At 41.3% G+C, this 26,650-nt stretch overlaps 1 protein-coding gene across 1 annotated transcript in view; it reads left to right on the plus strand.

Moving 5' to 3' along the window:
- The window catches only part of LOC115155825 (cholecystokinin receptor-like), a 35,044-nt gene extending 12,001 nt beyond the window's left edge, over positions 1 to 23,043 (plus strand). Inside the window, exons 2-5 of the mRNA XM_029702801.1 lie at positions 9,731 to 9,979; positions 12,445 to 12,709; positions 17,822 to 17,949; positions 20,483 to 23,043. Coding sequence (XP_029558661.1) covers positions 9,731 to 9,979; positions 12,445 to 12,709; positions 17,822 to 17,949; positions 20,483 to 21,039 — 1,199 coding nt within the window. The 3' untranslated portion in view covers positions 21,040 to 23,043. The remainder of the gene's footprint in view (positions 1 to 9,730; positions 9,980 to 12,444; positions 12,710 to 17,821; positions 17,950 to 20,482) is intronic.
- Positions 23,044 to 26,650: the final 3,607 nt, after the last annotated feature.

Below are 26,650 nucleotides of genomic sequence, written 5' to 3' on the forward strand. Positions count from 1 at the left end.
AGGGAGACAGAAAAAAAGAGGGAGAGTGAGAGAGAGGAGAGGCAGAGTGTATTTTAGTTGTGTCTTCCCTCTCCATTACCTGATTGTGGTGTGCATGTAGGCACAGACATAAATACACGCACGCACACATAAACACCACAAACCCAAACACACACACCCTAGTTAGGCTCAACTTATTAATGAGAATGTGTTTATTTGCAGGTGCCTCCAAACACATTCTGAGCCAACACTGAGGTTCTTCCAAGTTAGAGCTGATACAGCATCAGGGTAATGTGAGAGAGAAAGTTTGTGTGCATGTGTGTGAAGATATTTTTGTTATTGCATATTGTCATCTTTTAGGACATGTGTTGTGTAATAGGAGTGGGTGGATGGATTCCAACTTCCGCAGCACCACATAAGCTCACTGAAGTTACTTTCACCGTCGTCAGAGAAAGTAGGTGGAATACTTCCTCTTAAAACCTCAGTGTGTGTTATCAGGGCCACACAGCTGTTCTGATGAAACAGAGAGAGACCTCCTCCTGGAGTTCTTCCTAACATTCCTGTTGGGTTTTCAGTATCAGGTAAAGTTATACGTCTTTGGCCAGGAACAGGAGTGTAGGGAAGAACAGGTCTGAAGACAGTGGAGCAGAATGCCTCAAGATGAAAACATAATATTCAATATCTGTAAATCTGAGTAAATATTAGCACTTCAATCCACATACTCGTACACTCGTGGGCAATAACCTTCAATCTGGATAACAAGAAAAAACAAATTATAAGGCTAGAGAATTTTTTCGACCAATATTACCAACACAGTCAACACCAAAACATGTCAGAGAGTAAGCATGGAGAACCAATTCCCAAAAGAAAACCATACTCCTCGACTGACACTGACGATTTATGCTTTTCACCACCTGGAATGGTAAGTGTGGAAACCGACTTGCTAAAGTCGCTAAATAATAAATTGTGAATACTTGAACTAGTCAGTAACGATATAAAGGAGTTGAAGGCGAGCCTCGAGATGAGTGACAAAAGCAAAAAAGCTGTGACAATGGAGAAAGAAACAAACAAGCTAAAAGGTACAGTCAATACTATTGAAATGGACGTTAAAGAAGTTAAAAAAGAGAACATGTTTCTGAGCGAAGCCTTACTTGAAATACAGACTAGATCTATGTGAGAAAATCGGGTACTTACTGGTATTATAGAGAATCAGGGTGAAGATCCAGTGTGGTGAAGAGATTTCCTGGTTAAAGCGCTACAGATACTGTCCAAAAAAATCAGGCTCGAAGGTGTACATCGTTTCGGACAGAAAGGATATCGATATGAACGCCCAACCGTTGCCATATTTGCATTTTTTAAGGATAAAATAATGGTTAAAAGCCTGGGCAAAAGACTCGCTGGCACGAAAATAGGCATGGATGATCAGTTCCCGAAGGAAATAGCGGAACCCACTCTTCAAAGTGAATAGACTAAAAGGGAAACATGTAGCTCTTGTAGTAACCAAACTGTACATTGATAACCAACTGTTCTGAGACACCAAGTCTACTCCATGGCCATTCTAAATAATACAAAGTTCCCATAGAGGAGACAAATAATGGCACACCCAATACTATCCATGGAAGGGATTTTAATAGAAAACAGGAAAACAATAAAATACGACAATTGATGAAGAAATAAACTACAGATACACTATACCATTCAAGACAGGCAATGTTATAAAATAATTAGTATTCAACTTTCTATTTACATAATTTATACAGTGCATTTGGAAAGTATTCAGACCCCTTGACCTTTTCCACATTTTTTCCCCTCATCAATCTAGACACACCCATAATTAGAAAGCAAAAATTTATTAAAATTAAAAAACAGAAATATGACATTAACATAAGTATTCAGACCCTTTCCTCAATACTTTGTTTTTATTCTTTTTTATTTGACCTTTATTTAGCTAGGCAAGTCAGTTAAGACCAAGTTCTTATTTACAATGATGTCCTAGGAACACTGGGTTAACTGCCTTGTTCAGGGGCAGAACAACAGATTTTTACCTTGTCAGCTCAGGAATTCAATGTAGCAATCTTCTGGTTACTAGTCCAACACTCTAACCACTAGGCTACCTGTGGTCACCTTGAGTCTTGTGTATGACGCTACAGGCTTGGTACATCTGTATTTGGGGAGTTTCTCCCATTCTTCTCTGCAGATCCTCTCAAGCTCTGTCAGGTTGGATGGGGAGATTCCCTGCACAGCTATTTTCAGGTCTCTCCAGAGATGTTCGATCGGGTTCAATTCCGGGCTCTGGCTGCGCCACTCAAAGACATTCAGAGACTTGTCCCGAAGCCACTCCTGCGTTGTCTTGGCTGTGTGGTTAGGGTGGTTGTCCTGTTGGAAGGTGAACCTTCGCCCCAGTCTAAGGTGCTGAGCACTCTGGAGCAGGTTTTCATCAAGGATTTCTCTGTACTTTGCTTCATTCATTTTTTCCCTCGATCCTAACTAGTCCCTGCCGCTGAAAAACATCCCCACAGCATGATGCTGCCACCACCGTGTTTCACCATAGGGATGATGCCAGGTTTCCTCCAGACATGATGCTTGGCATTCAGGCCAAAGAGTTCATTCTTGGTTTCATCATACCAGAGAATCTTGTTTCTCATGGTCTGAGTCGTATAGGTGCCTTTTGGAAAACTCCAAGCAGGCTGTCATTTGCCTTTTACTGAGGAGTGGCTTCCGTCTGGACACTTTACCATAAAGGCCTGATTGGTGGAGTGCTGCAGAGATGGTTGTCCTTCTGGAACGTTATCTCATCTCCACAGAGGAACTCTTGGAGCACTGTAAGAGTGACCATCGGGTTCTAGATCACCTCCCTGACCAAGGCCCTTCTCCCCCGATTGCTCAGTTTGGCTGGGCGGCCAGCTCTAGGAAGAGTCTTCGTGTTTCCAAACTTTTTCCATTTAAGAATGATGGAGTCCACCGTGTTCTTGGGGACCTTCAATGCTGCAGAAATGTTTTTTCACCCTTCCCCAGATCTGTGCCTCGACACAGTCCTGTCTCGGAGCTATGCGGACAATTCCTTTGACCTCATGGCTTGGTTTTTGTTCTGACATGCACTGTCAACTGTGGGACCTTATATGTGACCGAATGCTTTGATTTGGCCTGTAGCAAAATTTGAAATTGTGTTTTTTACATTGGATAAAAGTCGAGACTCAGAGCTAGAAAATGGTATATCATACACTGCAGTTGAGGAACAATAGGAAAGTAATTCTGCTTTGAAAGTTGATAAACTTGTAACCCCACCTTTGAGAAAAGGACCATTGAATGTTTTGGTATACCTATTGGAGAGCTCTTCTTTGTCTACACCTATTTAACATCAGTCACACCCTCTTAAGCCTTAGCCACACCCATCTCTTTAAGGATTCATGTGAGGCCATGTGGTAAACAAAATTGTCTAGATTGTAACGATTGTCGTCGGGAGACGAGGAAGCGGACCAAAACGCAGCTGGGAGCGAACACATGTTTATTCAACACCATGGAATTAACATGTACACAAAATCAAGGAAAAACTGCCAATACGTTACGTGCTCAAATAACGAGACAACAACCCACAAACATCATGGGGGAAAAGGAACTTAAATGTGATTCCCAATCAGACTTCACAAGCGACAGCTGTCTGATTGGGAAATCACCCGAGCCCAACATAGAAATAAAACACAAAGAAAGGCTATAACCAAAACATAGAAAATAAAGCATAGAAATGCCACACCCTGACCAAAATAGCAGAGTTCACCTGGTCAGGGCGTGACATAGATATACCATATATACTGAATATTTTTACTTATTAGATGATGCCAACCCGACACACTTGTCTAAATTGATGGGTCATTTGACGGAAATGCTATAACCACCCCCCAGCCACATCTAGCTAAGTGGATGGCTCTAGACATGTGGATTGTCTAGACATAAGTGGATTGTCTAGACATGTACACATGTTTATGAAATACAATAGATGGCCGTGTTCACCCCCAGACACACCTGGCTAACTTGATGGGTCATGTAATAATCCGACCGAAGTGGAGTCTTTTGATTAGACGTAGCTAGCTAGCTACTGTAGCTAGCTAAACAATGAACTGGCATAATCCCAAATCATACTAATACCAATACAAACATTGTCATAGTTGTAGTATGAATCTGCAGGTAGCTAAAGCTAACAAACTAGGTTCAACGTTAGCTAGCTAGCATTAGTCTATAACTAACAATGCAAATCATTTTCTGATTAGAATAATATTACTTCACAGATCATAGACGTAACGTTAGTTAGCGAGCCAGCATGCAAACATTTTCTAACTAACGAACAGTACGCTTTACCTTGTAATGAAAACACCTTTATGACAAAATTAGGAATGCATATTTGAAAATGTAGCTAGACTCTTACCCGTATACATGGATGAACACTTCACGGCCGACTGGAACGATTTAACTCTGTTATGGTTGCCGCTACATCTTGTTTGGCCAGCACTGCGTCAAGTGGCACATATTGCACTTTTACTTTCTTCTCCAACACATTGTTTTGCATTATTTAAACCAAATTGAGGAATAACCAGGAACTGGTGCACTTCACAAATAGATGGCATCATGAGGTAGGAAAATGATGTGTATATATTGAAGTAACATCTCAAGACATCAGTCAGGAACTTAAAGCTTAGTTGCAAATGGGTCTTCCAAATGGACAATGACCCCAAGCATACTTCCAAAGTTGTGGTAAAAATGGCTTAAGGACCACAAAGTCAAGGTATTGGAGTGGCCATCACAAAGCCCTGACCTCAATCCTATAGAACATTTGTGGGCAGAACTGAAAAAGCATGTGCGAGCAAGGAGGCCTACAAACCTGACTCAGTTACACCAGCTCTGTCAGGAGGAATGGGCCAAAATTCACCCAACTTATTTTGGGAAGCTTGTGGAAGGCTACCCGAAACGTTTGACCCAAGTTAATCAATTTAACAGCAATTCTACCAAATACTATATCTGTTTTAAAATTGTATTTATTTTATTTCACCTTTATTTAACCAGGTAGGCTAGTTGAGAACAAGTTCTCATTTACAACTGCGACCTGGCAAAGATAAAGCAAAGCAGTTCAACACATACAACAACACAGAGTTACACATGTAATAAACAAACATACAGTCAATAATACAGTAGAAAAAGTATATATACAGTGTGTGCAAATGAGGTAAGATAAGGGAGGTAAGGCCATAAATAGGCCATGGTGGCGAAGTATTTACAATATACCAATTAAATACTGGAGTGATAGATGTGCAGAAGATGAATGTGCAAGTAGAGATACCGGGGTGCAAATGAGCAAGATAAATAAATACAGTATGGGGATGAGGTAGTTGGATGGGCTATTAACAGATAGGCTATGTACAGGTGCAGTGATCTGTGAGCTGCTCTGACAGCTGGTGCTTAAACCTAGTGAGAGAGATATGAGTCTCCAGCTTCAATGATTTTTGCAGTTCGTTCCAGTCATTGGCAGCAGAGAACTGGAAGGAAAGGCGGCCAAAGGAGGAATTGGCTTTGGGGGTGACCAGTGAGATATACCTGCTGGAGCGCATGCTACAGGTGGGTGCTGCTATGGTGATCAGTGAGCTGAGATAAGGCGAGGCTTTACCTAGCAAAGACTTGTAGATGACCTGGAGCCAGTGGGTTTGGCGATGAGTTTGAAGCGAGGGCCAGCCAACGAGAGCATACAGGTCGCAGTGGTGGGTAGTATACAGGGCTTTTCTGACAAAACGGATGGTAATGTGATAGACTGCATCCAATTTGTTGAGTAGAGCGTTGGAGGGTATTTTGTAAATTATATCACTGAAGTTGAGGATCGGTAGGATGGTCAGTTTTACGAGGGTATGTTTGGCAGCATGAGTGAAGGATGCTTTGCTGCAAAATAGGAAGCTGATTCTAGATTTCATTTTGGATTGGAGATGCTTAATGTGAGTCTGGAAGGAGAGTTTACAGTCTAGCCAGACAAGACAACATACTAATTGATTGTATGTAAACTTCTGACCCACTGGGAATGTGATGAAAGAAATTAAAGCTGAAATAAATCATTCTTTCTACTATTATTCTGAGATTTCACATTCTTAAAATATTGTGTTGATCCTAACTGACTTAAGACAGGGCATTTTTACTAGGATTAAATGTCAGGAATTGTGAAAAACTGAGTTTAAATGTATTTGGCTAAGGTGTATGTAAACTTCCGACTTCAATTGTATGTATATATATATATATATATATATATATATATATACAATTGAAGTCGGAAGTATATATATATATATTTTTTTTTTAAACATTATTTTTAGAAAGTGTTTATAAACAGTATAATCTTTGAAAATTATATCAGAAATACCACTGGTGGAGTTATGTCACACATGCAGCTAACAAAAATATGTGGAAATGTCTGCTCTATCCAAAATTACAACCAACTAATTGCAGCAGGGGGAGAATGTAAGGAACTTGTCTGTCCACCCTGCATTAAATACCAACATAGGTTGAAGAAAAATTATGAGAAATAAAAAAGAATACGAGTTTCATTGAAGGACCAACAATTTGACAGTTGTGCCATACAGATTGCAAAATAGTTGGGAAAAGATTTTCAACGTACCCATTCCATGGCATATGGTATATGAACTGAGACACACAACGACGCCGGATTCAAAACAGAGTTTTTCTATTTAAATTATTATACAAAATTCTTGCAACCAATAGAATAACATATGTATGGGAATTACAACCATCCCAGCTCTGCAGATTTTGCTGTGAAGAGACAGAATCATTAGATCCTTTGTTTTGTACTGTCCATTTGTAGCTTGTTTTTGCTCGTGGGTTCAGGAAAGGCTGAAGAATTGCAACATTTACCTTCTGTTCACTCTGCAAATAGCACTGCTGGGTGATCTAAAAAGGCATAATCAATTGATCAATAATACAATAATACTCAATGTTTATATTTGATTTACAATCTATAGAAACTATGAGAATAGAAAGGTTCAGAACTTTTGTGAAACATCACAGCACAGTTGAATATGGCAAATAGAAATCAAAACTGGATAGTGTTCAGAGATAGATGGGAGGGGTTGAGGGGATCTGAAGGGTGAAAAATATAAAATAAAAAAATAACTAATGTAAAAAAAAATGTATGTCCGTACAATATCTGTAGGTTTATAACTTTTGTGAAACATCACAGCACAGTTGAAAAATATATGGCAAATAGCTGAAGGATGGGACAACAACAAACAAAAGATAACTCATGTAAAATATACTGTGTCCGTAAATATATATTGTACTGTATGAATAAGCTGGAAGTAGACCATTAATCTATAAGCAATATGAAAGATGACCCCCCCTCCCCCTCCCCCCAAAAAAGTATTTAAACAGGGCACAGATATCAGAACTGCCTTGAGATAAACAGATCGATGCAGCTCAGATTGAGTAAACCAGCACCAGCAGAGAGAACAATTCACTGTTACATTTCAGGTGGATGATAAGCTGGGAGGTCTCAAAGAGAGCGAGAGAGAGGCAGTGATAGACATGGAAAGAGACGGGTAGAAGTTGTGAGAATGAGAGAGAGAGGGAGAGAGAGAAAGAGAGAGAGAGAGACCACAATAATGGGTGAGTGGGACAAAGAGAGAGAGACAGAGAGAAAGACAGAGAGAGAGAGCTAAAGAAATACAGCAACAAAGAAGGAGAGGAAAGACCTGTGATATAATAGCATGCAGAGAATAAGAGCTAGAGTGTACTGTATGTGGGAAAGAGAATCAGAGTGAGCAGCAGAGACAGTTTGTTGATTGGGGTGCAGTCTTGCATAAGAGTAAATCCCATCCCTATCTACAATACCAGTGTGTCAGCTCACTAGCACCACAACCAACAAACGCACACATGCCACGTTTACGCAAACACGCACACACAAGCACACACCCACCCACACACATGAACAAACACGCAGGCCTGAGGCTGTCAGGCCCGGAGGGTGAGTGTTTGTAGTTGAACGTACAGAGCGGCATGGTTGGGCATGGTTGCCTTGGAGCGTGCTCAGATGGTCTGTGTGTCAGCGGGGGATGGGTGGGGTGGCAGGCTGAGATTTGAGTGACAGGCAGAGAAATGGGACTTCAACAGGATATGACCTGCTGGAGCCCAAAATACCCTGGGGCTGCTGTCGCTGCATCTTCTAAAACATGACCAACCAAACACCTCTCTCTCGCTCTTTTGCTCTTTTTTTTCTCTCTCTCTCTCTCTCTCTCTCTCTCTCTCTCTGTCTCTCTCTCTCTCTCTCTCTCCTAAACCTGAGCTGCATTTCATTTCAAACAGTTGCCCCCTCACCATTAATCTATTCCCTCCCTCATTGACTCCCCTTCAGTGGTCTGATAATTTTGCAGGTGAAGCAACATGGTGGAACAGACTGGAGGTGTTTTATACAGACAGAGGAAGATGGGGCACTAACAGGATATGACCCACTGGGGATCCTAATCCTCAGAGCTCATGCTGGCTCTCCTATAACCTGACCACCCAAATACTACGAGGAACATGGACCCTTTGCCAGAGTCAGTGGAGGGGAGACGTCAATTCAACTTAATTTCATTAAAATGATGTGGAAACAACGTTGATTCAACCAGTGTGTGCCCAGTGGGTAGGTAGCCCAGTGGGTAGGATGTCTGAGTGGAACAGAAAGGTAGAGAAAGCATTGGTAAAGTAGGTAGGACATTTGTTTGAAAAAGGAGGTTGCGTAAACTATACATATGTAAGTATGTTATAGTCACATTAATATTTGAGTTGTGCTGACCTAGATCTGATCTGGCCCACAGTGAGTTTGTGTCAGAGACATACATGATAACATACTCTGTGACATTCAAATAGTGTTTTACTGTACACTATCAGCACTTCTCTCCAATTAACATTCCTTATCCCTTTTAATTAATCATTAAGGGAAACATTCTTCTCTTCACAATTACTTTCTCATCACTAACCGACCCAGTTGGAAATGTAATTGTGAATTCATTGCGTGCATTAGGCCATGGTCTGCAAGTGAATGGTGTCTCATGGAGAAAAAGTATAAGTTGCTTTCCAAACCAGAAGAAGTACCTTTAAGGTAGTCAATAAGGACTGGAACTATCTCTCTTTTTCATTTTCCCTCCTTCCTCTTACACACACACACACACACACACACACACACACACACACACACACACACACACACACACACACACACACACACACACACACACACACACACACACACACACTCCCTCCCACCAAAATCACTATGGTAGACCCAGAAGCCAGTTAGATGTAGAAATCAATAGAAACACAGTGAAACAGGGTGATTGTATTGAGCTGTATGTTCAACAGTGCTGATTAATCTGTTAAACTGGACCAGGGCTCCTGTCCTCACTCACTTTCTCGCTCGATGGGCTTCTATAAAGAATTTACCTGACCTCCTCCAGGCTTGGCAGGGGGAAGAGTAGTGTTTTGGTGACATGACATAATAACCATGCATCTAACCATCTGTGGCTGATGAACACAACACATACTGTGTTGGATTGTGACTGGTGGGATTTTATTGCTTCAATCAGGTTTTGAATCTAACGTTATTTTATCTCCACCATTGTTTGTCACCCCCCACTCTCTCATGCTCCCTCCTCTTTCTTTTACACCCCCGCCCCTCTATCTCTCTCTTTCTTATCCTCCTCTCTCCTCCATCTCCTCCTCTCTCCAGAGGTGGACTCGCTGCGTATCCTGCTCTACTCGGTAATCTTCCTCCTCAGTGTGTTTGGCAACCTGCTAATCATTGTGGTCCTGACGGTCAACAAGCGCATGAGGACGGTCACCAACTCCTTCCTGCTGTCCCTGGCGGTCAGCGACCTGATGATGGCCATCTTCTGCATGCCCTTCACCCTCATCCCCAACCTCCTGGAGGACTTCATCTTCGGGCCTGCCATGTGCAAGATAGTGGCTTACCTCATGGGTAAGAATGGTGGACGGGAAATGTTGAGGGCGGGTGTGGGAGATACTGAGGCTGGAGAAAATTTTGACTTATTGAGAGAGAGAGAGGAGGTATGGGAAGAGCGAGTGATGGAGGTATGGTAAGAGAACAACAAGAGTGATAGAGACAGGATGGATATCTGTCTAACTTTTTGTCCCACTCGTTCAGTGCCTTGCTCAAACTCTCTCTGTTATGCTCTAAGTATAAATCCAAAACCTAGGCCTACTCTCCTCATCAACCAGAGACTTCTCCAAACATATGACCATGAACTGTAGCCCGGTTAGCATGAAAAAGGAATGTGAAAGAGAGAAAGCAACGGTACTGTATGCATGGGTCTCTGGTTTTCAGGGAATTGTGGGTCTCATGAATGATTTTCAAGCTTCCCTACACTTTAGAATGAATGCCTATACTCAGCGAACAATAGAAGCTTGAGAAGGTAGAGGTAGAGGGTAGAGTAGAACAGTGATGTTAGAAAAGACCATTGGCACTCAGTGGCATGGAAGGAATTACTAGAAAGAGAATCATCACTAGGATGCATTGAGAGAGAAAGTGGGTCAAGGGTAGGCTCTGGGAATCTGCTGTTGGCTGATCATCACTGTGCTCACAGGACCCCACACAGACCTGCACACAGACATACATAGCAAATTACACATGGATGCACACACAAGCATTCAGGCTCACAGGCATGCATGCACGCACACACACAGACTTGTGCAACTAACCTTGTGGACACACACAATTCAATCCCATTCAAAATTCTATTTTCCCTAACCGAAACCCTAACTTGTGCCCTTACCCTAAACCTAACCTTAATCCTAAACCTTACCCTAGCTCCTAACCCTAATTCTAACCCTAACACTAATTCTAACCTTAACCCTAAACCCCCTAGAAAAATAGCATTTGACCTTGTGGGGACTAACAAAATGTCCCAAGTTGGTAATTTTTTTAAACACGTCCACACACACACACACACACACACACACACACACACACACACACACACACACACACACACACACACACACACACACACACACACACACACACACACACACACACACACACAATCACAACACAATCCCATGTCATGTTTATGTTCCAGCTAGCAGGAGGATATGGATTTATTTCCCTTCTCAGTCTGGGGGCTGAGGGGCAGGATCAGGAGCTTCAGGCCAATGTGATTTCCTCAAACACCAGAGAGCAATCTCCCTTAGGCCATCTCTATCTAGCCAACGTCTCCCACTCATGTTTTACTAACACATCCACACGACCTTAAAAACACATCTTCACTTAGAAGTCCACAGTGCATACTAATCTCTGATTCATGAGCTGCAGACAGGGTCACATTTAATCTGATCCCTGATGGTTTGAAAAGTTTGAACCTTTCAAGACTTAAACTTATCTAAGCCTTCAGAAACTTCACTTAAGAGATAACATTTAAAATAATGTAAACTCTTTTTAATTTATTTAAATTTGTATTCATTTTTAGATTTTTTTTTTGTTTTAAAATGTTATATTTTATATATATATATATATATATATATATATATTTTTTTTAAGGGGTTGATCAGCCTTAATATTGCGGATAGATTGTTGCTTCCATCAATGTAATTGTCTGCATCATTTCCAATCCCCCATATATTTCATGGGTAAATATATATATCCATGTACATACATACCCATATATATAGTTGAAGTCGGAAGTTTACATACACCTTAGCCAAATACTTTTAAACTCAGATTTTTACAATTCTTGACATTTAATCCTAGTAAATGCTGCTTGCCTACGGAGCTGTGAGGGGAACGGCACCTCCGTACCTTCAGGCTCTGATCAGGCCCTACACCCAAACAAGGGCACTGCGTTCATCCACCTCTGGCCTGCTCGCCTCCCTACCTCTGAGGAAGCACAGCTCCCGCTCAGCCCAGTCAAAACTGTTCGCTGCTCTGGCACCCCAATGGTGGAACAAGCTCCCTCACGACGCCAGGACAGCGGAGTCAATCACCACCTTCCGGAGACACCTGAAACCCCACCTCTTTAAGGAATACCTGGGATAGGATAAAGTAATCCTTCTACCCCCCCCCCGAAAGATTTAGATGCACTATTGTAAAGTGGTTGTTCCACTGGATATCTTAAGGTGAATGCACCAATTTGTAAGTCGCTCTGGATAAGAGCGTCTGCTAAATGACTTAAATGTAATGTAAATGTAAAAATTCCCAAATCATTTTATCTACTATTATTCTGACATTTCACATTCTTAAAATAAAGTGGTGATCCTAACTGACCTAAGACAGGGAATTTTTACTAGGATTATATGTCAGAAATTGTAAAAAACTGAGTTTAAAAGTATTTGGCTAAGGTGTATGTAAACTTCCGACTTCAACTGTATATAATCTAAACTCTTAAGTTTTGTTTGTTATCTAGTTTCTTTTCCTTTATTTTCCAACAGGTGTTTCCGTGAGTATCTCCACCTTCAGCCTGGTTGCCATAGCAATCGAGCGCTACAGCGCCATCTGCAACCCACTAAAGTCACGGGCGTGGCAGACCCGTTCCCATGCCTACCGGGTGATCACTGCCACCTGGCTGCTGTCCTTCATGATCATGAGTCCCTACCCGGTCTTCAGCCACCTGGTCCATGTCCCCCTGAAGGACAACATCACCATCGCACGCATGTGTCGCCATATCTGGCCCCACAGGGAGGTGGAGCAGACCTGGTGAGTGTGTGTGTGTGTGTGTGTGTGTGTGTGCGTGCGTGCGTGTGCGTGCGTGTGTGTGGATGGGTACATACTCATACTCATCTTACTTTTTGCTTACTACTGTTTTCCTGATACTTAATTTTATTGGGTTTGGATGGAACTGTATTTACAAAGAAAGGAAAATCTGCCTACACTTATGAATTGATGATACAGAAATATTGTGTTTGTATACACAGTAGAACATAAACCGATCACTAAAATGCTCTCAACATAATTTTTTTTTTTAAACTTGTTCTCCAGCTGACCATTTCCCACCAGAGAAGGCATTAATCTGTCATTATAGTAGAAGTGCATCCCAGGTCACCAGGTGCATTGTGGATGACTGTAGAGCTCCTCTGGGGGAGGAATTAGACACAGCCTGTGTACAAGACGTACTGCTGCTCTCTCATTATTATTTTATATTGGTAGCCTACTGCCATAACCCCTTATTGGTGGAGTGGAGTCCTGTGAGAAAAAGACACTTGAGGCTTTCCAGTCTACAGAAAAGAGCAGCTATAGTCCAGTGGAGGCTCCTCAGTGGAGGAAGGGGAGGACCATCCTCCTCAGTGAATTTCATAAAAATAAAAATAGTGAAACATTTAAAAAGTTATCCTTTTTACATAAAACTATACAAAAAAATATTCACGTCACCAAATAATTGATTAAAACACATTGTTTTGCAATGAAGGTCTACGGTAGCCTCAGCAGCACTCTGTAGGGTAGCACCATGGTGTAGCCAGAGGACAGCTAGCTTCCTTCCTCCTCTGGGTACATTGACTTCAATACAAAATCTAGGAGGCTCATGGTTCTCACCCCATTCCATAGACTTACACAGTAATTCTGCCAACTTCCGGAGGACATCCTCCAACCTATCAGAGCTCTTCCAGCATGAACTGACATTTTGTCCACCCAATCAAAGGATCATAGAATGAATCTAATAATGAAAGCATACGCTACAGCTAGCTAGCACTGCAGTGCATAAGCTGTGGTGAGTAGTAGACTCAAAGGGAGAGAAAGACAATAGTTGAACAGTTTTGAACAAATTCATTTATAAAAAAATGAATGAGGAGCGAGAGAGAGAGAACTAATGTTAACTAACTCACTTTTGTACATCGCGCTGGTCTGTATAATTGACCTTATTTTAAAGGCCAAAAACGTAATACTTCCAGATCAACTGTAATATCAATACCATTGTAAAGCACAATTTCTCCCCTTTCCAACAAAATCAATGATGAGACCTTCATGATGACCATCTCTGCATGATTCAAGAAGGCAATGAGCTCCGTCGGGTCTTTTTAAAAATGGTGGGTGGGGAAGCGAACTCTATTGCGTGATAGTGAAAGGGAGAGATATTTTGTGTGGGGAAAAGGCTTTTTTCACCCGATCTATCCAACTTATCACCTTATCACCTCTAAAATGTAAATAAAACACTATAAAGAGTTTATATAATGAGTCATTACATACCTATTTGAAGGTTTGTGTCGAATTTGTATCTGTTTTTTAGGGCGGTGCTAAAGTTATCTTCAGAAGTAAACAGCGGCTGTCACAGCTTTTTGAGAGTCATGATGGCTTGCAGTGATGACGCAAAAAATGACTAGGTATCCCCCTTACCCTATCCCTGTCCCTTTCTTATTGTTAAACGGTGAGAGAAGCACTACACCTTGTGGAGTGAGGCTGTAAGACACAGAATTAGCTTTATGTGTGCTGTACGTTACGTCATGACACGTCACAATTTAACGTACAGCGTTGGAGGGGTCAGTTTTTTTCAACTTTTCTCCAATACTATTGAACCATTACCATGTCAATCAACGCTTGAATAGAAAAGTAGTTCACACCCCAGATTTTGATGTCCCATTAGTTTTCATTGCAGCCTTTGTACGGAATGGGGTTAGTCACCGTTAGCTATATGTTGTCCTTTTTTTCTCTTTCACTTTCACTTACTTACCTAGCAAATGCAGCTAGCCAGTTTTGCCAACTCAAACACCCAGCTCAAACAGATGGATGCTATGTTAGCTAGCTGGCTATGACTATCCAACACTGGAACTCTTCCAGGTAAGCTTTTGGTTTGACTAAATTATTGCCTGCCTGTGTAACTGCTAAACTGCTTACACTGTACACTGTACTGCATGATTGTAGCGGGTTTACTAATGCATTAGTTCTATTAGCTATGTTGACTATGACGTTACTTTAGCCAATTTGGTGACAACAATGTTGGCTGTCTGTAGTGGTTATGATATGAAGGTTTGATTTTGAAAAGTTTTTTTTGTTGCCTGGTCACAGACAGCGGATGTGTTGTGCATTGAAGTCCACAGGTGAAGGGAAAGGTGAGAGGAGGAGAGCACATAGATGTGAGAAGGAATACAACAGGCTGTTTCTGTGGCTATGAAAGTGAACTATTTGCGTGTGATCATGGGTGTATTCATTCCGTAGATTCTGTAGAAAAACGTTTCTTAAATGGAAGCAAACGTAACGAAACAGGAAAAAAAATACCAGCATTTTTTCAATAGAAATTCTCATTTGCAGCTGTTGGACTAATGATTACAGCCTAGATCAGCTAGACACAGGCAAGAGTGTGCAAGGCAGTATAGAATGTGTCACTGTCTGTCCATCTGTCCCCTCAATGTCTGTCACCTTAAATCTTGCTCTCGACCTGTGTGCACCTATGCTGTAAACTTTCATTCCTAGACTAGGTTCTAGTAACCTCATGATGGGTATAGGGAAAAATGTAGTATCATTGATGTTACATTGAACTAGGTGAATGGAATATGAATAACAGTCATCCAATATGCTGTAATAGAAATAAGGCCATGCTCATTAAAAAAAATGTACATCCTCCTTCATCTTAAACGGCACGACTGCCATTGCTATAGTCAGTAAGAGAGCCTTGAGAGAGAAGCACACCTCAACAGTCGCTGCTTGCCACCAGTACAACCTCCGATCTCGGCCTCGCTAACCTCATAACCTCCCAACCCTTTACTCTCTATCATATCTTACGATCTCTCTAACTCTCTAAATCTTCTTCTCCCTCTTCTTCATAGACCTCTTTCTATTGCCTCCTCATCCCATTCCATCTGTTTGTCTGTCCATCTGTCTCTCTCTCCCTCAACCCTTCATCCCTCATCCCCGCTCTCTGGGGAACTCTGACATAAATCAACCGTACATGTAAATGTTAACTTGTTAAGTGTGTTCTGTCTTCCACTGTGTGTTAACGTCCAGTGCTGTCATTCCCAGGGCTCTCTGGGGTTCCTCTCCAACCTCTCAGTTGTCAGACATCAATTTCAAATCGCTATTGAGATCAAATGCACAAAATGTTCTCTTTATCTTTTCTTCCACTCAGGGTTTAACATTTACATTACATTTTAGTCATTTAGCAGACACTCTTATCCAGAGCGACTTACAGTAGTGAATGCATACATTTCATACGTTTCATACATTTCATACATTTTTTCCCCCATACTGGTTTAATTGTGAGTTTCAAAGGCTAGAACACTACGAACCAAAAATAAGAAAAATAATTTCAACGGAAAATGCATGCAAATCAAATTATTCTAAACTGCTACCGACTCTCTTATGATTGAGGAATATAATTATAATGGCCGTGGTAACTCTTCAAAGGAAAACCCAATTTTTTTTCAATGAGCTATTAAGGCTATCATTCATGTGACTTTCCCCAGAGTCATAGGTTAATTCTAACAATTCCCATTCTCAATTCATCACATCAATGTTTCTAGGAAGATGTAGCCTTGGTTTTGGCACTATTACTTGTATTCTGAAATTGTATTTAGTCACTAGTATTGATTGTACCCGTTTAAGGCTTTTATTGTGAAGCACTTAATTATTTCCAGAAGCCAGCTGCTTGTGTCAGAGTCAAGGAGAAGGAGCTTTGATGTCGATGTGATTCTTGGCTGTTCTTGTGGCGGAGAACTAATACAAGACAAAATACTTCATCTGTTGTAACCTGTGAGTTATTTTATTCTAAGTCCCACGTGTCCTCTGGAGAAGATAGAGTATAATATATAGAATATTCACAATCAAGACATTACACTTCCAAATGTATTTAGAGTTCCTCTTTCCACATATTTTGTCCTTCGTGATAACAACTGGTTGGAATGGATAGTATAAAAAACAACATCGTGGTGTCTTCTATAGTGTTAGGGTAGTAACCAATATTCCCTGTCATTTTTTTCAGCACTGAACAAATTTCAGATCTACTGAGCACAAACTCGAATATTGTGAAAATTCTGTGCAACTTCTGGCATGCGTTTATTGTGAACACTGAGGCTGTACCTGCTTTAAGTTACAGTTATAACAGTGGCGAAGTAGGCTACTGTGGCTATTTGATCACAATGTAGGCCTATCAGAGTAAAATATCTTGCATAGTTAGATTGCCTTCTAAGTCTTGAACAATTCGTTTTGTTTTGGTAGGTTGCATTGAAAGTGGCTAATATTGGCAATTCCCACATTAGAGGGAAACGTTGATAGTCTTAACTAAAGGGGAAAACTAGAAAGTTGAGTGGAGTTCAATCTCGTGCTTCTCGGCGCGGGCTGATATTTCTTCTGCATGGCAGTCCAAGGGGAGCTGCAAGCCCGCACACTCGCACAGCTTAGAGGAAACATTGGTAGTAACCATTATGTCATGTCTCCACCGGTTGAATCCCAGCAAAGATATTCAAGAACTTCCTCTGCCTAACCTCTTTCTGGAAGTCTTCTGTGAGCGAGCCCTCATCTTTATGCATCTATCATGGGCTCCCGAGTGGCACAGTGGTCTAAGGCATTGCATCTTACTGCTAGAGGCGTCACAACAGACCCTGGTTTGATTCCAAGGTGTATCACAACCGGCCGTGATTGGGAGTCCCATAGGACAGTGCACAATTGGCCCAGCGTCATCCAGGTTAGGGCGTCATTGTAAATAATAATTTGTTCTTTACTGACTTGCCTAGTTAAATAAAAAATTAAATATCAGTACTCCTTGTGGAAGCTGGCCTCAGGCACAGATATAGGATCAGCTTATCCTCCAAAAGTCCTAACCTTAATCATTAGAGGGGTAAGGTACAACTGACTTGTTAATCCCAGTTCCTGTGTGTGTCCCAGGAACATGATGTTGCTGCTTACGCTCTTTGTTGTTCCGGGTGTGGTGATGATCGTAGCCTATGGACTCATCTCCAGAGAGCTGTACCGGGGAATCCAGTTTGAGCTGGGTCAGAAGACATCATCCCCCGGTGAGTCCTTCATTACTGTTATTTAGTTCTTCACACATGTACTCACTTCTTTCAGCAGCTGAGTTAGTGAGAAGACATTAGAATGTGGAATTGGCATGAACAACAAATGTTAGAATTTTAGTACTGAACATATTGTGTATCTTCTAGTTTCTGCCCATTAGTGCTTCCCAGATGTTTTAATTATGATTCAGATTATCTTGGATTTGAGTGCACACTCTCTCTCTCTCTCTCTCTCTCTCTCTCTCTCTCTCTCTGGTTTATCAGCATGAGAAGCCTAATTATGCTCATACAGAATAAACATTTTATTAGCAGTACAATCATGGTAATGTGTTGCAGGTTTGAGCAAAATACTCTTTAGTCAGTATGAAAGGGCTCAATTCAGATTTACAAAATCAAATCCTTTTTTACAAGTTTTGATTTAAGCACTTCTTAGAAGTTGGTATTCAGACTTACTATAAGGGCTCCATGGCACGCACTGAATTAATTGAATTCAACTGCTGAAAACTCTCCCACTTTCTGGCCAACTGATTTTCTCATGGAGTTTTCATTCAACAGGGTTTTCAGTACATTGACTTATCTAAAGCCATTCCTTTAAATATGGTGTTCCATTAACTTGAATTCTCACGTTAGAATTTTCTAGAAAGACAAACTAGAATATATATTGAGAAAACGTGTTCAGAATAGGGATCAATAAAAGAAAACCATCTAAATACATGCAAATTTGTCTCCTTTTCAGTACCAATTGGAAGATACTCTGATCTTGTATATTATTTAGGGTTAGGAAAGTATTTATGAATAATAAAAAAAATGGTTTAGAGAGCCTTTGCACAGAAAAAATATTGATGAACATAATATATATCCTGAAAGTAGCCATATTCATTTGTTTCTTTCCATGAAATATTGGAAAGTGATTAAAGTGTACAATAGTGGTTGACCAGTATTCTTATATATCTACCTTAATAATCCTCACTAACCATAGAACTGTGATGACAACTGTTCAGTCGTAGTGAACCATATACCAGGCTCCAGGTTTAAACTGCTACGTGTGGTCTACGTTCCAAAATGATTCAAAAAGGTTACATGTTCCAAATGATTGCACAACGTGTAATCCGTTAGCCTAATATCATGCACTATTGTTAGCAATCCTCAGGAACAACCACACAAATATGAGGAAAGAAAGGTAAACTAACGATGTAATAGAATGGTGCAAAATGTAAGGAAACTAACACTAAAGTGACAGTTATTAATGTATGTTGGTATAACTGATGGTGGCTACTGATAGTGGCTAGTATTTAACATAATACAAAATGTAAAAAATACAGTGAAAAGTCTGGGAATATAATTATATTATATAATTAAAATATTCTAGAAATCATAAATCAACTCGGTAGGTTGGCATTATACTGTAATTTGCACATGGCTACAGAAGCCTATAGCTTGGGTTTCCACATTTCATATCTGCAAGTTACAAGGCCAGCATTTCATAAACTTCACTGTGGAAAAGGTGATATGATGATGTACTTCAGTTTGCACCATGTAACTGGTTTCACATTTGACTCTAGCGATCATAAGATAAAATAGATTAAAACAATTGTCATTTATATTTACAATCCCCTTATCCAAATGGTTTACTCATTTACCTAACTCTTATCAATAGCTACTATCAATTTTTAAATTACAGTGCATGGAGAATGGTGTTATTTTTATCGTAAAGAAAAGAAAAGTAGATGTTGTTCCACTTGGAACCAACAGGCTGCTTGACCTTACTCATCGTTTCATCGTGGGCAAAGGTGCTGGAATTATTAGGAAATTAAGTCAAGGTCAAAATATGGCGTATCTATAGACGCACCTCTGCCACACCTTAACTTCTTTGATCTAGTGGGTGAATAGCATGCTATTCTCGTACCTGTACAAGATCAGAATACGCATAGAGGGAAAAGTGCATTAAAAGGAAATTATGTTCCATTTAAGCATGTTTAACTCGGGTCGTAATCGGCCCCTAAGTTAAATAGCTAGGATGATCAAATATGTAGAGTGTATTTGCTGCTGATGCTTCATTAGAGGATGAAACTGGCTGATGGCAGTATGCCTCGCCTTCACCATCTGTCTGTCCAATATGAGAGAGTGAGGGACAAGGGGGGTTGTGATATAGAGAAAGAGAGAATGTGAAGGCACATTATCCCTCAGATGTAAGATGACGCAGGTTTTTTGGTGATTCATCGCCGTGTCAATTAAGGTGAGCGACTGTTTTTAAGAGGCATGATTCACAGAAATAATTTCCACTGGGATATTTAAATTGTGCCAATTATCAGACATGGAAGAGAAGAAACCTGGTACAGGTGGAAAGTACAGTTAAGCAGGGGATGTGTATGTGTGTGGTTCGTTTTGCCTCAATTCAGATGTATGGGGTGTTAAATGGATCATAGACTTTTGTGAACTTCTGAAATGATTAGTTACGGAACGGAATTGATCTGACCCCTCACCACGGTTTTGGACCTCTACTTGACCTCTTCTTTGCTCGTCCCTTACACAGGTCTAAAGAATGGCCTGACCGGCACCGTGTCTTGCGGCAGCGACGACGGCGATGGTTGCTACGTCCAGGTCTCCAAGCGTCCACACTCCATGGAGATGTCCACTCTGACATCATCTACAGCGAGCACATCCAAAGTGGAGCATGCCCGTAGCAACACCTCGGAGGCCAAGCTCCTAGCCAAGAAGCGTGTGATCCGGATGCTGGTGGTGATCGTGGCTCTGTTCTTCCTGTGCTGGATGCCACTCTACTGCGCCAACACCTGGAAGGCTTTCCATCCAGCCTCTGCCCGCCGTGCCCTCTCTGGTGCCCCCATCTCCTTCATCCACCTTCTGTCCTACACCTCGGCCTGCGTTAACCCCATCATCTACTGCTTCATGAACACTCGCTTCCGCAAGTCGCTGCTTGCCACCTTCGCCTGCTGCTGTCGCCCGCCCTGCCGACACCAAGGGCTGCGGGATGGAGAGGAGGACGCAATGGCTTTGGGGGTGTCCATGTCCAAGTTTAGTTACACCACAGTCAGCACTATGGGGCGTGCTGAGGGAGGGACCACTGACTGACTGGGGGACAGGGGAGAACAGAGAGATATGTTGTTATGTGATCGGTTTAGTCATTTCTATAGAGGAAATCATTAACCTGTGGTCAGTAAGTATGGGGAGATTAGATTTGGGCGGTATCCAGATTTTCATACCTTCCTACCATTCCTGTACCATACCGGGGTACAGATAATTACCGGCATTGCACACAAGGGGCGCTAGTTATTTTCAAAAGCAAAAAAACAACACCAACAAAACATTTAAACAATTCTTATTTTTTTACTCATGAAACAAATTTGGGCAGCAGGGATCTTGATCCAGGAGGGGATTGAGTTATTTAACTTATAGGCAGTGGCGTAGCATTTAGATATTTACGGTATTCGAAATCCTACCGTCGGAATTTCAAAATACACAGTCTAGAGGGAAATCAACACAAGACCATGACTGTAATGCTAATGTCAAGACCAATTGGCTCAGAGATTTATTACCTAGTTAAACTAACCTACCCTATGTCAATGGGTAGATCAAACCTGTAGTCCATTAAAAAGGGAAAATACTCATGACCCATGGAGAATGCATACCCAACATACCCAAAGGAAAAGGACAATTATACATTGTTTAATAGTTGCAAAACAAAAGAAAATAATGGAAATATAATAGCACTGTTTTTCATTAGTATTTGTCCCAAGTGATGGAAAACAATGTTTCATTCAATGGTATATGTAGCCTATGTAGTTATTTCGTTATCATCTGGGACTCATTAAAACAGCTTGCATTCATTTCTACTGATGAACCCCTGATATAGGATGGGAACTAATATTAGGGTGGAATAAAAGGGTTATGTGTTGGTAGGGGGGTGTATTCCTGAATGATAAGCTATGGGGTTGCAGTGCAGTAGCTTGAGGAACAGTATTAGTAATACCATTTGCAAAGCTTCTACTTGTTTTCACATTGCTTTGGGTTTTTACAATGCTGATTATGTGCTTATTATTAGTGTTGTCAATGTCCTGATGATGAGAAACTCTGTTGTGGACTATAAGTGCGTGCCTGTAAATGCTGATCTTTCTTCGAGCATCATCTGTTTGCTGTGCTGTGGACTATGTATTTCATGACGGACATTGTAAATACGGTGTTGCTACATCATGGTCTTAGCCAGACTGGATTGGATGTGGATTGGAGGCCAGACTCAACTGCGACCAAACCAAACCAACCTTACCGAAGACAGCAGCGATAATGAAAGTAAGTAATGTGGGGTATTAGGGAGGTACTGTATATTTAGGCAGTCTGGATCCAGCTCATTTGTAATCATGGTAGACTGCCTTTGTCTCTTTCAGAGGTGCATCCTTGCTTTTTCAAAAACAGCTCGGTCTCTGCAGAAAACTGACGACACAGCAACTTGTGTTGCATATCATTGACCTGTTGTGTACAGTGTATGTGCTCTGTTGCCATCTAAAGCGCCATTTTGTCCATGTATCCACTGCACTGTTGGTGTGTGTGTTTGTGTTGCTGCTAACAGGGTGTGTAAGGTTACTCAGCTGAGCAGGGGAAAGGTTCTGCAGACATTACTGATTGGCTTCAGCGTCATCTAAACTGTCAAAAATGTCCTGTAATTCATACAGTAAAATACTGGCAGCACAGAAGCCTGTAGATTTACAGGACCTTTACTAAAACACCAATTTACAGCATATTACTGGAACACCTGGCAACAGCAACATGCTGTATTTCTAGAATCTACAGTGTATTTCTGGAAGCATAGTGGTTAGTAACCTGTTGCAGATATACAGTGCAGGCAGCTAGTACCAACGATGGGCAGTATTTCTGTAACATGTATTTGATATAGGTATTTCAATACCTATTTTGTAATTTGTATTTCACTGGCCTGAAGTACAATTCATGTATTTTCTAACAGTTTAATTAGTTGCCCGCTTAATTACAACAACATTCTCGGTAAAGGTAACATAATTTTTTACTTGCTATGACTGTGTATATGTGACAATAAAACATATACATTGAGTGTAAAAACATTAATATTGAGTTGCACCTCCTTTTGCCCTAGGAACAGACTCAATTCGTCGGGCATGGACTCTACAAGGTGTCAAAAGTGTTCCACAGGGATGCAGGCCAATGTTGACTCCAATGTTTCCCACAGTTGTGCCAAGTTGGCTGGATGTCCTTTGGGTGGTGAACCATTCTTGATACACATGGGAAACTGTTGAGCGTGAAAAAACGAGCCGCATTGCAGTTCTTGACACACTCACACCGGTGCACCTGACACCTACTACCATACTCTGTTCAAAGGCACTTAAATATTTTGTCGTACCCATTCACCTTCTGAATGGAACACCTACACAATCCATGTCTCAATTGGCTCACCTTCATCTACACTGATTGAAGTAGATTTAACAAATGACATCAAAAAGGGATCATAGCTTTCACATAGATTCATGTGACTGTAAGTCGGTCTAGATAAGAGCGTCTGCTAAATTACCAAAATGTAAATGTAAAAATGAACACTTGCAAAGCACACTGCTGGGTATTATTCTAACGTACTCCGCCCCCCCAAAAAGTCACATTTGATTAAAATATGAATAGTTTGAGAGCTCATTAGAATAATACCGATCAATGTGCTTTGCAAGTGTTAATTTTGACATTTTAGATCATTTAGCAGATACTCTTGTCCAGAGCAACTTACAGTCACTGCATAAGTAAAAGTAAAATGTTTCTGTAACCATTACTGAGAATGTTATAGTAGTTAAGGAAACATTGGTCTTTAAGGTATTTTTTATTTGTTACAAGATACCTTTTGATGTATCTTTGCCCATCTCTAGCTAGTGCCAAGTACGTTACTGTAATATTCACAATAACTTGCCACCAGCTTCCTGTAAGTTACTGTAATTCAGAGCAATGGTACAGCACAGTGCTGTAAAAATTGCCTGCTGTACTATAAGAAAGTAAATTCTACTGTAATCATAATATTGGTATTTCATAGTATTTTACTGTAATTACATGTGATTGATGCATGCAGGTGGCTACTAGGTATTTGTATGTTACAGAACTTTTATGATTATTTACAGTTTTATATCACTTGCACTTCTAGAGGCCTAAACAAAGGCTTCCAAACTGGCAGTGGCTGCAGGGCAAAACAGATCAAAAGGACTTGGCAAAACACTGAACCAGTAAAGGTTTAAGACTTACTGCCACTCTGATCTGTCCCGTATATATACATAGTCAATTGTTAAGGCACTACTACCACATTCCAGTTCGATTGATACAGTATTCTCACTAACATGTCCAACAAATATAGCCACTGACAAGGCATGCCTCTAAATATGTTAATGAGCCAGCGATTCTTTCCACTACAACAAACATTAACCACAATGAACCATCATTTACAGAATGCTGCAGTAAATATACAGCAATACAGTACTTTATTGTTAAATGGTATTGTAATAAAATTACAGTAATTGACAACAGTGCCTTGTTTGGGGCAGCAGGTAGCCTAGTGGTTAGAGCGTTGGACTAGTAACTGAAAGGTTGCAAGATCGAATCCCCAAGGTAAAAATCTGTTGTTCTGCCCCTGAACAAGGCAGTTAATCCACTGTTCCTAGGCTGTGATTGAAAATAAGAATTTGTTCTTAACTGACTTGCCTAGTTAAATTAAGGTAAAATTATATATATTACAGCATACCAACAAATATTTGTTTTGTTTTATATCACTTGCATGTGTAGAGGCCCAAACAAAGGCTTCTAAACTGGCTGTGACTACAGGGCAAAACAGATCGAAAGTACATGGCTAAAAACTCAACCGTTTGAGGTTTGAGACTGGCTGCCACTCTGATCTGTCTCTTACACACATTACATTGTTAGGGTACTATTACCACATTTCATTTAAATTGGTACAGTACTCTCAGTAACAGGTGCAATAAATATAGCTTCTTACAAGGCATGCCTCAAAATATACACTGCTCAAAAAAATAAAGGGAACACTTAAACAACACAATGTAACTCCAAGTCAATCACACTTCTGTGAAATCAAACTGTCCACTTAGGAAGCAACACTGATTGACAATACATTTCACATGCTGTTGTGCAAATGGAATAGACAACAGGTGGAAATTAGAGGCAATTAGCAAGACACCCCCAATAAAGGAGTGGTTCTGCAGGTGGTGACCACAGACCACTTCTCAGTTCCTATGCTTCCTGGCTGATTTTTTGGTCACTTTTAAATGCTGGTGGTGCATTCACTCTAGTGGTAGCATGAGATGGAGTCTACAACCCACACAAGTGGCTCAGGTAGTGCAGCTCATCCAGGATGGCACATCAATGCGAGCTGTGGCAAGAAGGTTTGCTGTGTCTGTCAGCGTAGTGTCCAGAGCATGGAGGCGCTACCAGGAGACAGGCCAGTACATCAGGAGACGTGGAGGAGGCCGTAGGAGGGAAACAACCCAGCAGCAGGACCGCTACCTCCGCCTTTGTGCAAGGAGGAACAGGAGGAGCACTGCCAGAGCCCTGCAAAATGACCTCCAGCAGGCCACAAATGTGCATGTGTCTGCTCAAACGGTCAGAAACAGACTCCATGAGGGTGGTATGAGGGCCCGACATCCACAGGTGGGGGTTGTGCTTACAGCCCAACACCGTGCAGGACGTTAGGCATTTGCCAGAGAACACCAAGATTGGCAAATTCGACACTGGCGCCCTGTGCTCTTCACAGATGAAAGCAGGTTCACACTGAGCACATGTGACAGACGTGACAGTCTGGAGACACCGTGGAGAACGTTCTGCTGCCTGCAACATCCTCCAGCATGACCGGTTTGGCGGTGGGTCAGTCATGGTATGGGGTGGCATTTCTTTGAGGAGCCGCACAGCCCTCCACGTTCTCGCCAGAGGTGGCCTGACTGCCATTAGGTACCGAGATGAGATCCTCAGACCCCTTGTGAGACCATATGCTGGTGCGGTTGGCCCTGGGTTCCTCCTAATGCAAGACAATGCTAGACCTCATGTGGCTGGAGTGTGTCAGCAGTTCCTGCAAGAGGAAGGCATTGATGCTATGGACTGGCCCGCCCGTTCCCCAGACCTGAATCCAATTGAGCACATCTGGGACATCATGTCTCGCTCCATCCACCAACGCCACGTTGCACCACAGACTGTCCAGGAGTTGGCGGATGCTTAAGTCCAGGTCTGGGAGGAGATCCCTCAGGAGACCATCCGCCACCTCATCAGGAGCATGCCCAGGTGTTGTAGGGAGGTCATACAGGTACGTGGAGGCCACACACACTAGTGAGCCTCATTTTGACTTGTTTTAAGGACATTACATCAAAGTTGGATCAGCCTGTAGTGTGGTTTTCCACTTTAATTTTGAGTGTGACTCCAAATCCAGACCTCCATGGGTTGATAAATTGGATTTCCATTGCTTATTTTTGTGTGATTTTGTTGTCAGCACATTCAACTATGTAAAGAAAAATGTTTTTAATAAGATTATTTCATTCATTCAGATGTGTTATTTTAGTGTTCCCTTTATTTTTTTGAGCAGTGTATTAATGAGCCAAAAACAAGAATAGAAAATATGTAGTGCTCCCAAAATACAGTATGGTTGTCACGGCTGTTTAAATGATCGGACCAAAATGCAGCATCTGTT

The sequence above is a fragment of the Salmo trutta genome, chromosome 20, assembly GCF_901001165.1.
Source record: "Salmo trutta chromosome 20, fSalTru1.1, whole genome shotgun sequence".
Taxonomy (NCBI): domain Eukaryota; kingdom Metazoa; phylum Chordata; class Actinopteri; order Salmoniformes; family Salmonidae; genus Salmo; species Salmo trutta.